Consider the following 13131-nt stretch of genomic DNA (forward strand, 5'->3'; position numbering starts at 1 on the left):
GAGAACCTACCAGAAAAAGAAAACCTGTGGGAACCAGCAAACGGACAAAGAAACCGAACAGAAAAAAAAAACGGAGAAGAACAGGAAACACACAACGACTTGATTCAGAACGCGCGGAAATCGAAAAAAAAACGCCTCCATCGCTAGTAATGGGCTGGCCCAGAATACCAGAGCCTGTGCGGCAAGCCAGATACTAGAACCGGCACTAGGCGGAGAATAGTATTTGCCTTGGTTTTTCTAGTAGCACAGCTGGTAGGCGGCTCGGCCCAAATAACCTTTAGCGCACTGGATCCGTGCCCATCTTTCCTGGGACCATCGCTCGCTTCCTCCGTCGGCTCCCGTCGTCTCAGCGATCTGCGTCCTCAACCTCTCTGCTGCGCCGGCGCCCAGCCCTCCTCCCCCGACGCGCACTCCCCTGCGGCACCTCCTACCCGCTCCTCTACTAGCGCCGCCTCACATCCGCCCGAGGCGCCGCCGCCGCCGCCAGGTAAAGCTTCGCTCCTTGCGCCCCTTTAAGTTCTAGGTTTTCAGATGGAAAAGGGACTCGGGAGATTAAGGGGAACTGGTTTGTCAAATGTGAACTTATTTGCTGACCTGGTCAAACACTCTGGGCTCTATGATGCTCTAACTTGCTGGGTGCCTCCCATTAAGATACAATTCACTCAATTATATTTCCACCCAATAAGGACCTGTTTTTTTTTATCCAGTAGCAATACAGGGAGAAGATGCCCAAGCTGGTGTAATCTTATTTTCCATCACTGGCCACCCAATCGGCCCCAGAAACACTAGTATCTTCCTCTCCAGCTAGTAATAACCCGTAGGAATCACGCATTAGTAGCCGATTAATTTTAGGTCACGGCGTGATGGAACACCTCCTCCATCACTGGGTTCTAGGAGGTAAACTGAGATCGCTCTCTGCAATTGCACATTTCTGTGCTCTGTAAATAGCTTCTTCGCCTGCTTCTTCTTAGGGCAAGTACAACGCTGGGCGGGCGCCAGCATCCAAATCCCAGCGAATAGACATTTCTGTGCTCTGTAAATAGCTTCTCTGCAATTGCACATTTCTGTGCTCTCTAAATAGCTTCTCCGCTTGGTTCTTCTTAGATACAATGCTTTTCGACAATAATTTTGTCCTGGTTTGGTTTGCTTTGTGTTCTGACCGAGATCAGTTACTTGGACCTGAGTCATGTTTTGCACTCTCAATTTTTTTTGTCTGCTTCGTGCTTTGTATAGTTTAAGCCACTTGGAGCTGTCTGATTTGGCTAGAACAAAGCTTAAATTATGTGAAGTACTGAATGTTGACCATGCTGAAGCCTGCAATTTACCTGAGTCAAACTGTCAGCCATATGGACATTACTAAATTTGTTTTCAGAAAGACAAAAGCATGAGCAAGTCATACTAGTGTTCCTCCAGGGTTATATTTTATCTATACCACACAACAACTGAATCCTGCCTCTGTCACTGATTTCTAGGAGGTAAACTGAGATCACTATCCGTGATAGCACATTTCTATGCTCTCTAAATAGCTTCTTCGCTTGGTTCTTGGTAGATGCTTGAACGAATAACTTAAGAGATAAATTTGTCCGGGTTTGCTTTATGTTCTAGCCGAGATCAGTTATTTGGACCTGAGCGTAGTTTTGCACCCTCATTTTTTTCTGCTTGGTGCTTTGTATAGTTAAATGTACTTAGTGTTGTTTGAGTTGGCTACAGAAAAAATCAACTTATTTAAAGTAATAAATGTTGACCATGCCGAAGCCTGCAGTTTACTTGAGTCAAACAGTTAGTCATATGGATTTTATTCCTAAAATTGTGTTTAGTCAACTTATTTAAAGTAATAAATGTTGACCATGCCAAAGCCTGCAGTTTACTTGAGTCAAACAGTCAGTCATATGGATTTTATTCCTAAAATTGTGTTTAGAAGCCCAAAAACATTAGTTAGTCATAGATCTCTTCCTGCAAGGTTTTATCTATACAACCATATAGTGCACAGATAACAGTAGATATTAGCCGTTGGATGCACTCAATTTAAGGATGGAACCGTGGAAGGCACAAAGGCAGGCATTCTCGGGCATTGGACCAGCTACATAAGCCACCAGATTCCACCACGTATTCCATTTGTGCTGCTTGCCTAAATACAGAAAACAAGCTAGATGGGTATACTTTTCAACCGCACAACTCACACAGCCTATGTGCAAGAAAAGTGATTTACTAGCAAAGTATATATCATTGCTGCCTGGAAGCTTCATTAGGTACTGATATAATCCTTACCAAAAATCAAGTTTGGACTAACCAGAACAGTTTTAGAAATGGATAAGCTCATGCATGTTTGATCTGTTAGAATATTGTATGGGTGCATGTTCTTCAAAATATGCATATCCATGTTATAAATTGTGTTTTAAAACTCCTTTATTAAGCTACCCACCTAATTCGAATTATTACCTTTTATTCTTTGTGCTATCATACACTCCTACTTGAGTACTTAACTATGGACGTGCAAATCACGCGCCTTATATCAGTAATCCTATGTTGTTCTATTGACAAAACTGTATTTTGCAGCTGCAATGGTATCAACAACCTCTCTTAAACCCTGTACCAGGAAAAAAAATGAAGAAAAAGTTTGACAATTACCTACCTTATAATCCTTCAAAAGTCGATTTTTCTCAGCTGTCAGTCAAACAAACCATGGGCTCACAGCTGACTGGCTTTGACAAATAAAAAGGGAAAGAACTTGGCTAAGAGAGATGAGCCCAAATGGATGACTTATCCAGCTTAGTGGGTTATGCCCATCAAGAATTGATTTTATGTTTCGGTTGGGTTGGGTGGCTAACTTAATTTTGTGTGAGTCGTGTTTTCTTCAGATTGTGTTTCAATCTGTTACCAAGCATTCCTGGATATAGATCCGGACCTGTGCATTTTTCTAAGGTGTCTGCAATTTTGCTAGGTGTTGTTACAGAAAATGTTCATGTACTTGCAGATGAAAAGTCCGCTTATTCCTATAGTTTACGGATATCACGTGTTCATGTGCATTTTCTGTAGGTGCATTATAATTTAAAACGGCTGAATTAACTGGTGATAGATAAATAATACAGTTTCTTTTGTTCACAGCATTGTGCAATTGTTGGATCCCTCAAACTGTGAAATGCTTACCAAAGGGAGGAGAGTTGCTGGAAGGGGTGAAGACATGTCTGCACATTATGCATTTGGGCCTCATGAGGATGATGCAATTATTAAGCACCGGCTTCTGACCAGGACTACAACTACCAGGGGTGAACCACCCCTAAAGAAGCTCCAAAAGAAATTCATGTCCTTCGCCACTGAGGTTGAGAAGGATGCAGACAATACAAGTGACTGTGAGAAGCTGTACAAGGCCTTTCTACAGGAAATTAACACTTTCGAGCTGCCTCTTCTTAAAAGCAAGGCTGTAGTTGATGCAAACGTTAGGGAGAAGGAGAGCTTCAATGAGCTGCAGGTTGAGATCCAGCGACAAATCTTGCAAGCTCAGACTGATATTGAGGTTCTTAAGAAGCAGCTTGAACAAAGCAAGATCGAGAGGCAGCACAAAGAGGAGTGTGAAGCGATCAGAAAACTGATTTCCATGCAGCCTCCGCGGTCAGAAACCGAGAAACTCATCGCTGATCTTGAGAAGGAGATAGCTAATTTGGAGGCTGAGAGTGCAGCATGTACAAGGACATTAGAGCTTAGGAAGAAGCAGTTTGCTCTTCTTCTGCATGTGGTGAGTTTATGGTTGATGTTCTCTTTTACTACTTCCAAACTAACATCTTACCTCACCTATCTAAGAGTGAGTCATAGAATATCAGTTGAAATGGCACTAGCCTGGTTATCATACATGACCAATTACTGAATTTTACATCAGCGGTCACCAACATTTTGGGAGTAGGAGATGCAGCTATTTCCTACCAATCGAACCTTACCCTCCTAACATCCATTTAACTGTAGCTCGAAACTGAAATTTTAAAGTAGGTTTCTTCATTTTATAATCAAATCATGCGCTTTTCCGTCTAGCTTTAAGCCATGGCATATGCATATTGCCTGGATCCAGAATAGTCTGCATAATGCCTTCTCTAATGTTGTACTTACCTGTTACAGGTGGAAGAATTGCAAATCTCTATTGAAGATGAGCAAAGGAGCATAGCAGATGAGCTGAGAGCCGCCACTGAAGAACCAAAGATGAGCATAGAGGAGGGCAGCGGCGGTGCTTCAGATGCAATGGCTGTAGACTGATGAGTTATCTTAGCACTAGCGAGTTTTATACCCTGCACGCTCAAACATTCTTAGTTTGAGGGCACTGTATCTTTATTAGTAGTACTTTGTAGGAGATGACCCCTTTTGAGCGTGATGTTTTTATTTTTCGGCTGTAAGCTGCAATGGACGGTGAAACTGTTCCCTTGTTTGTATGAAGAGAAAGAAGAATACATTGAGGCCTAAAGTCCCCACCTCTGGATTGTAACTTGTACTAGCGTAATTATTTAAGGCAACCGGCGGTGCCAACAATGTGCTGCTTTTGCTAGGGTTTGTAGTGGGAGCAGTCTGTCAGAGTGTTTGAGTAGTGAATGTCTATTTTTCTCATGTTCTGAATCTACTGAAGTATATTGGTATATTTTTGACAGATATACTGAAGTATTGTCTTGTGAAAGCTTCCACACCAAATTGTAACAAGTTTTGTGTACTGAGAGTTATTCTCCCTTATCTTTTTGCCGGAAGGTTGGTTGGAGTCCTACTCCGAGTGGGATATTCAGTTTCATGTACTATGACATGAACAATCTGTATCTCCGTGTAATACCGAATTGTATCTGTATCCGACTTGGAGTATTTTTCGGAGGTAAAAGGGGAAAGAAACACCGTCCGTTTTAATCTCTTTCCCCCTGGTAGTCGGTGACCCAGCCAGAGTCGGTGCAGACTCACCGCCTCGATAACCTGTTCGTAAATATCGTCAGTTCGAGGAAAAGGCGAAAAAAAAAAATCGTAACTTCCCAGACCCACCACACAATCGCATCTAGGGTTTCCGCGTCGCCGGAGCTCTGCGTTCGCCGCCCGCCACCGCCGCCGCCAGCATGTCCTCCGGCGACGAAGAGCGGGCCGCCGCGTCCAAGCACCACCACCGGGACAAGGACAAGAAACGCGACCACTCCTCCTCCTCTTCCCGCCGCCACCGCGACAAGGACCGCTCCTCCTCCCGCCACCACAGGGACGAGAGGGACGGCGAGCGGGAGCGGGACCGAGATCCCGACCGCCACCACGGTGGCAAGGAGCGGGATCGCGAGGAGCGGAAGGCGCGGGAGCGGGCGGAGAAGGAGGAGAAGAAGGAGAGGGAGCGGGAGCGGGAGCGGGAGCGGCGTCGCGAGGAGCGCGACAGGGAGAAGGAGAAGGAGAAATCGAGGAGGCGGGAGGCGGTCGACGAGGAGGAGGACGAAGACCGCGACCGCAAGCGCCGCCGCCGGTCCTCGCGCCACCACCACCACCGCGACGTGGAGCCGGAGGCGGCGCCGCTGGCCAGGGCGGAGGAGGAGGAGGACGATGGGGAGGAGGCGCAGATGCGGCGGCAGAAGAAGAAGGAGGAGGACATGGAGGCTGAGCAGCAGCAGCTCGACGACGAGATGGAGCGCCGCCGTCGCCGCGTTAAGGAGTGGCAGGAGAAGAAACGCCGCGAGCAGCAGCTGCAGGATGGATCCAGCGGTGCTGCTGCCACCGCTGATGCTGATGGTGGAGGTGAGTCTGGGAAGAAGTGGACCTTGGATGGTGAGGAGTCGGATGAGGAGGATGCAAATAAGTTGGATGAGGGGGATGTGAAGAAGTCGGAGGAGAATGGTGGCGCTGGCAGCGGTGCCATTGATGTTGACACCCCTAACCTCCTGGGTAATGATGGAAATAGTGGTGCTGATATGGAGGAGGATGAGATTGACCCCCTCGACGCGTTCATGAACTCCATGGTGTTGCCAGAGGTTGCAAAGCTGGAGAGTGCCGCACCAGCCATGGAGATCGTGCTTGTTGCCAATGCAGGAGGCATGGATGATAAGGATGACACGAGTAATGGGGATAAGAAAGCACTCGTGAAGGGAATGGGGAGAATTATGCAAGGGGATGACTCTGACTCTGATTATGACGACAGTGATAACAACGAGGCTGGGTCGGATGACGAGGATGATGCAGAGTTCATGAAGCGTGTCAAGAAGACAAAGGCAGAGAAGTTGGTTATTGTTGACCATTCCAAGATTGATTACCAGCCATTCCGCAAGAATTTCTATATCGAGGTGAAGGATATTACAAGGATGTCAGCTGAGGAAGTGGCAGCCTACCGGAAGCTGTTGGAGATCAAGGTGCATGGGAAAGACGTTCCCAAGCCAATAAAGATGTGGATACAGAGCGGTCTGACAAGTAAGCTACTTGACACCATCAAGAAGCTTGGTTTTGAGAAACCAATGCCTATACAGGCACAGGCACTACCAATCATAATGAGTGGACGCGATTGCATAGGGGTTGCAAAGACTGGTTCTGGCAAGACTCTAGCGTTTGTCTTGCCAATGCTGAGGCATGTCAAAGACCAACCGCCTGTTGTGCCTGGGGATGGCCCTATTGGGCTCATCATGGCTCCTACCAGAGAGCTGGTGCTGCAAATATATTCTGATATCAAAAAGTTCTCTAAGGTGCTTGGCATCAACTGTGTTCCTATATACGGAGGTTCTGGGGTTGCTCAGCAGATCAGTGAGCTGAAGAGGGGTGCTGAAATTGTTGTTTGTACACCAGGGAGGATGATTGATATCCTTTGCACTAGCAGTGGCAAGATTACCAACCTTAGAAGAGTGTCCTTCTTGGTGTTGGATGAAGCTGATAGGATGTTTGATATGGGTTTCGAACCTCAGATTACTCGAATAGTTCAGAACACCCGTCCAGATAGGCAGACTGTCCTTTTCTCTGCCACTTTTCCACGACAGGTGGAGATACTGGCACGTAAGGTGCTGACAAAGCCTGTTGAGGTTCTGATGGGTGGGAGGAGTGTTGTGAACAAAGATATCACACAACTGGTTGAGGTGCGGCCAGACAGTGAAAGGTTCTTTAGGCTGTTGGAGTTGCTTGGGGAGTGGTTTACAAAGGGGAAAATTCTTGTTTTTGTACACTCGCAAGAAAAATGCGATTCACTACTGAAAGAGCTGTTCCAGCACGGATACCCATGTTTATCTCTGCATGGTGGAAAGGATCAAAATGACCGAGAATCAACTCTTGCTGATTTCAAGAGTAATGTATGCAACCTTCTGATCGCTACCAGTGTTGCTGCTCGGGGTTTAGATGTGAAAGATCTTGAGATTGTTGTCAATTATGATGTCACTAATCATTATGAGGACTATGTTCATCGTGTTGGGCGAACGGGCCGGGCTGGTAGGAAGGGCTGTGCTGTGACATTTATCTCTGAGGAAGAGGAACGCTATGCACCAGACCTTGTTAAGGCTTTAGAACTATCTGAACAGGCCATTCCAGAGGACCTGAAAGCCTTAGCGGATCGATTTATGTCAAAGGTGAGGCAGGGAACAGAGCAGGCCCATGGAACAGGATATGGTGGAAGTGGTTTCAAGTTCAACAGAGAAGAGGAGGAAGCACGACAATCCGCGAGAAGGGCTCAGGGAAGAGCTCATGGATATGAGGACAATTCAGATTCAGGTTCCGAGGAGGAAGGAGGTGTACACAGACAGGGAGATGACGTTGCAGCACAATCTCTTGCCGCTGCTCAAGCCGCTGCTCTAGCTGTAGCCAGGGCTGCTAGTATTGCCAACCAGCAAGCAACAGCTGCAGGCTCCTTGCTTCCTATACTGGTTACACCTAACCAACCAAACAATGATGCCACAGAACGTGCACTTGATGCTGCAAGGAACTTAGCACAAAATCTGGCAAGGATACAGGGCCATGCAGTTCCAGAACACTATGATGCTGAGCTTGAGATTAATGATTTCCCACAAAATGCTCGCTGGAAGATCACTCACAAAGATACATTGGGTCCTATTCAGGAATGGACTGGAGCTGCAATTACTACAAGGGGAACCTTTATTCCTCAAGGCAGAATTGTTGGTGCTAACGAGCGCAAGCTGTACCTGTATATTGAGGGTCCCAACGAATCTTCGGTGAAGAAGGCAAAAGCAGAACTGAAGCGTGTCCTTGAGGATTGTGCAAACCATGCGCTCAATCTTCCTGGTTCTGCTCAAACCGGAAAGTACGTTGTTTGATCTGCAGAACATATACCAAAATGGATCAGTGCTGGAGAAGTATTTTCTTGGGAAGGTACGGAGAATTAATGTAACAGTCATAGATTAATCATTGGCTGCTTGTGTGTGGGCGTGATATAGAAAATTGTGCATGCCAGTTCATTTTATTCCCAACTTATGTATTCAAATTTCTTGTCTTGTGTCTGACTACCCTATTACTAAGTTTTTGTTATTTTTTGCTTGCATATTCTTGTTTACTTACTAGCTTCTTTGTCTATTTGCAGCTTACAATGGTTTGCGGATCACAATCCAATTGTTGGACTTACCCAGATTTACAACTAACATTTTAATCTAACCCAGGCAGCCAGCAATTGTTATCCTTGATCATTTTTACATTTTCTTCAATTCTATTAACAAATTTTGGTTGCCTTTGGACAGAAGGTTTTAGAATGCTGGCGGTAGCCGCCTTTCTATTCTATATAGTCCTCTTTTGATGGAGGCCGTGGCAGCCCTCCACCCACTGTTCACTGCTTTGAGTGAAAACTTTAACACCAGAGAAGGCGCCAAGTTTTCTGGTGCAGTTTTGAAGGTTTACCCCTTCAGGGTGATCATGGATGGATGCACTTAATTTGGATCCATGTTACTTGTGCACTGTTAGATGCTATATGTCGTAGAAACTAGACACTACATTGTGGTTTTGTTTAAGATTGTTGTCACTTTTACATTTTGAATGTGATTCAGTCTGTTTCATATATGTTTCAAAAGTGTAAACATGATGCTTCTACAGACATGATGATGTTCTTGTTTTGGTCTTCAGATGTGGCAAGCTGAGGATCATGCTCTTAAGGTGGTGCAGCTACTGGTGGTCTCGGAGGCTAGGCCCCATATTTTCATCGAGGCAGAGAAAGATTGGGCAAGTTATTATCAAACAGTTCGCTGCTGCAGTTCAGTGGCAGCAGGTTACACCGGAATGTTACAGATCCCATCAATTAATGTTGTTTGTTTGTGCTAGTATCCCTGATCTGTACCGAGTTGCTAGTGCTACTGGACCTGTTGCCTCTTCCCCTTTGTACGAACAACCATGATGTTGCGACTTGATTGAGTTGTGCAGACGATGTTTGTTTCGAAAGGGTAGGATATCAGTGAGCTCAGGCTGGCATGTCCCCTGCTTCTTCTGCATCCGCATCAAGCACCCTCTGCTCCCCATGCCCATGCCCAAGCTCGTCAGCCATCAGCTGCATTCGTGTAGCAAACGTGAGGAGACTCAGCTCGTCTCGTTTAGTTTCTCTCTAGTTGCATGGTGCTGAAAGTTCGCAGAGCCGCTTCCAGTGCATCACCATACCCTACAGGCAGCTGCTGCCTTGCGGTACCTTGGCCTAGTCAATGATCACACTGACCATAAGAGTTTGTGGACTTCAGCTAGGGGTTGCTCTGTGGTGCCAAGAGACAACGTCTCCAGCAGCGGCAAGGAGTAAAGGGGGCGGCGCTTCAAGAAGTTCTACACCAAGGAGTGCCCTTACCGTGACATGTGCACTTCCTTGGGCGCTGACCAGTCCAGGGCATGGGAAAGCAGGGAGATTAGCCCTCTGTTGGCCGGGGGAGGTAAGGGGTAGCTGCAACTTTGCTGTCGCCAATCCAAATGGACCTTGTACTCTGTGAAGCCTTCAAATTGAAGACGATCTCCAACAATTGGAGATGGCTGGCTACTGCCATTTGGTATCAAGGACTTTGCTTATTGAGCTGCTGGTGAGACGTTTTTCTTCTTCTTCTCATAGTCGAGTTTAATCCCTGAATTTTACGGACAACTTATCTGATGGTTATTTGATACACAGTTTAATATATTTTCTCCTTATCACATTCCTGGCACATAGAATTCCGCGGGTCCTTTCCGCGCTAATCCGCTATGCTCCTACTTTTTCATATTTACAATCTGGTCCCTCCGATTACTATAGAGATGAACCCAATCCAAAATATGAACTGTAAAAGAAAACACCTACTAAACCAATCACATGAATACCAGTTACAATACCTATAAGCGAAAGAGGAATTCTTCCCGTAGTATTGGCCATTTCCCCTACTTTCTTCCACATTTTATCAAGTGGTCATGGAGACAAAAACAGTTATGAATAGCTATTGAGCCCGTAATATGACATGAACTTACTCATGTGCATTTGATCCATGAGACTGTAACCCGATTAGAGTTGAAATAAAACCCGTGTTTTAATTGAATACAATCACACAGTCGATGCTTCTTTACAATCGCCAGCAATACATCATAGGGTGGATTCCAAACCGTTTCCATTTCGTAAGCTGAGCTGCAACTGATGTGAACCACGTATTTTCCAGCACAGCTACTCCCTCCGGTCTTTTTCAATTGACCAAATTTAGTAGAAAGTTGTGCTAAATTCGAGTCAATTAAAAGAGATCGGAGGGAGTACTTAACTGCTAGAACAAAATCATGTTGGGTCTATGAGTTGCATATGGGTTTGTATCAAATCTTAATACTTCCTCCCCACGTGATCTAGGCTTCAAGATTGTTCGGAACTTGCATCTTGGTGACTCAGAGATGCTCAGCAGTCTAGCTCAGCATAGCTGGGATCCACTCTGGTAAATAGGTGAGTTATCCAACTGGGTTTGATCGTTACAGTTCCTACCCTGTTTATTTATTTATTCATTCTAAACAAGGTAAAAGATTTGTCATTTTTATTAATAAATAAAGAAGTCTTAGAAGTATTGCAATCCACCGAGCCTACGCGTAAAGCTGGGCCCAAAAATAACAGGTCTACTTCGGCGGCATGATAACACTCAACGCCTTAGCCCCGTATCTACCCCATTTATGCAGAAGGTTGTTGCAGACTCTAGCATCGCTGGAACTTATGAAAAAGTTCCTGGTACGTTCAACCTTGTTCTGGATTTGGCTTATGACGGATCATAGAGTAATGTACAAACTCATACACCACATTCTGAAGCAACACAGTTATGAAAAAAAAAGAATGTTCCCGCATCGCTGGAGTATGCATGATTGTAGTGAACTCGCGTTGCGATAGCTGTAGGTGGAGAGTTCTGCTTCTTCTTGGTAAGTCTGAAGTCCATGTTTCCTTCTCATTTTATTTTGTCATTCGTGCTGTCATACACGATACATCCGATGAACAACACACATAAGTAACGTCGCCTTTTGTCATCCGATGAACACACACAGAAGGCGGTCTTCTTTTATAAACAGTTATCCTGTTGGCAGCACGCTGTTTAGTGAACTCGTATAACAACAACGCAATAAGAAATGTAGCGACCTAAGTTAACCGTCATCTTGTAAAATAGACCTAAAAAGAGATCCATGAGACGTGAACGAATTGTCCATTCACCAAGGAAGATCTCCCCTTTTGATTTGAAACAAGGAATCTATACTTCAATTCCCTAGAAAAGGGAATCTCTACTTTATTTCAACCTCTCTGAACTCCGCAACAAAATATTGTGACATTCTTACGAGAAATGCTATCAACACGTACTACTGTCGATTCCCACAAGTGAGAAACACTACTGTACTCCTTGATTTCCATGAGAAAGGCCCTGCCACCGCGGCCAATAGTAAATGACTACACGAGGTATGTTTCACTTTAGCGCCACTATTGTTGCTACTTCGAGAGTAGTCACTTCGAGGTGTGTGGTAGCCCGCGAGGTTTGGCCACGAACTCCTGGCCGGTGACCAAACACTGGTGGGTGAGCCGGACGGCGGCAAGGAAAGAGAGGTGCAAATTTTGGACTGCAATCACTCTCGATTTCTGGTGCCTTTGAAAGCACCGGAACAACGTGGTCTTCAAAGTGGGGAGGCCGGCCGCGCGGAAAATCACCCAAATGATGGGTCGAGGAGCTGTCACCTCCTCTTGACAGCAATCTAAGTCGCTTGCAGACGTTGTAAACTTGCTGCTTGTATGATACTGTACTCCGTATGTGATAAATTAATTATATTCAGTAGTGCGCACAGTCATTGAAGCATAACTTAACAAGCAAATATATTATTATAACCATAGATCTACATAGGCGTTGACATATACATAGGATATAAAGTGATTACGTTATTGGAATAGACTTTGCTTGAACTGCCGATTCCAAGTTGTATCTGTGCATATACTATACTCGGTCTAACTTGGTCTCGGCCAGTCGGCCCTGTGCAACCATCATGCATACACACTTGGACGGTGATGATTTCGAGGAAGTATTTGGAAACTCGTCGGACGACTTATCTGTCACCGCCGCTATTAGTCCTATGACGAACAAAAACACATAATTTTGATTTTGGAGATCACGTAAGGCGAGTAGGTCATGCGAAAGGAACCGATTTGGTTAATTAACTGAACAGTACTCCCTCCTCTTCACTGAATAAGCTTTATATTTCTTTTTAAAAAAAGTCAAGACAAGTAAAATTTGACCAAACTTTAAAGAAAATTTATCATCAAATACGATATTCTATAAATATGATATGAAAAAATAGTTCATGATGTATCAAATGATACTGATTTTGTATTTTGCATGTTACTAAATTTTTGAAAAATTGATCATACTTTATAGGGTTTGACTTTATAAATTAATACAAGCCTTATTCATTAGGACGCAGGTAGTACTATAATATTAGATCAGGCAAAAATAATGAAGATTTTCCATAAAATCATTATAGCACTTAAATTGGAGACTTGCTAAGTCTCACCTCTAGGTACACCTTTTTCATCTTAACTTTCCGTCTTTCATACTTCCTCCATTTCTTTAATTCGCATTCTAGCTTAAGTTAAAGTTAAATTTTGTCAAGTTGGCCAATAAGAAAATATCAACATCCATAATATTAAATATATATAATATGAAAATATATTCTAAGGGTATAGATATTACATTGTATATGTTTATATTTTCCCTAAAAAATTGATGAACT

The 13131-nt window shown here is 44.5% G+C and overlaps 2 protein-coding genes across 2 annotated transcripts; both read left to right on the forward strand.

Moving 5' to 3' along the window:
• The first annotated feature begins 452 nt into the window (after positions 1-452).
• On the forward strand, positions 453-4291 carry LOC124682908 (THO complex subunit 7B-like). Its single transcript, XM_047217512.1, has 3 exons — positions 453-487; positions 3106-3733; positions 4108-4291. Exons 2-3 carry the CDS (start codon positions 3140-3142, stop codon positions 4240-4242), a joined length of 729 nt encoding a protein of 242 aa, XP_047073468.1. The 5' UTR covers positions 453-487; positions 3106-3139; the 3' UTR covers positions 4243-4291.
• A 781-nt stretch (positions 4292-5072) lies between these two features.
• On the forward strand, positions 5073-9361 carry LOC124687089 (DEAD-box ATP-dependent RNA helicase 42-like). Its single transcript, XM_047220935.1, has 3 exons — positions 5073-8286; positions 8495-8799; positions 9028-9361. Exon 1 carries the CDS (start codon positions 5073-5075, stop codon positions 8229-8231), a length of 3159 nt encoding a protein of 1052 aa, XP_047076891.1. The 3' UTR covers positions 8232-8286; positions 8495-8799; positions 9028-9361.
• The last annotated feature ends 3770 nt before the right edge of the window (positions 9362-13131 follow it).

Source organism: Lolium rigidum, chromosome 1 (assembly GCF_022539505.1).
Source record: "Lolium rigidum isolate FL_2022 chromosome 1, APGP_CSIRO_Lrig_0.1, whole genome shotgun sequence".
Taxonomy (NCBI): Eukaryota; Viridiplantae; Streptophyta; class Magnoliopsida; order Poales; family Poaceae; genus Lolium; species Lolium rigidum.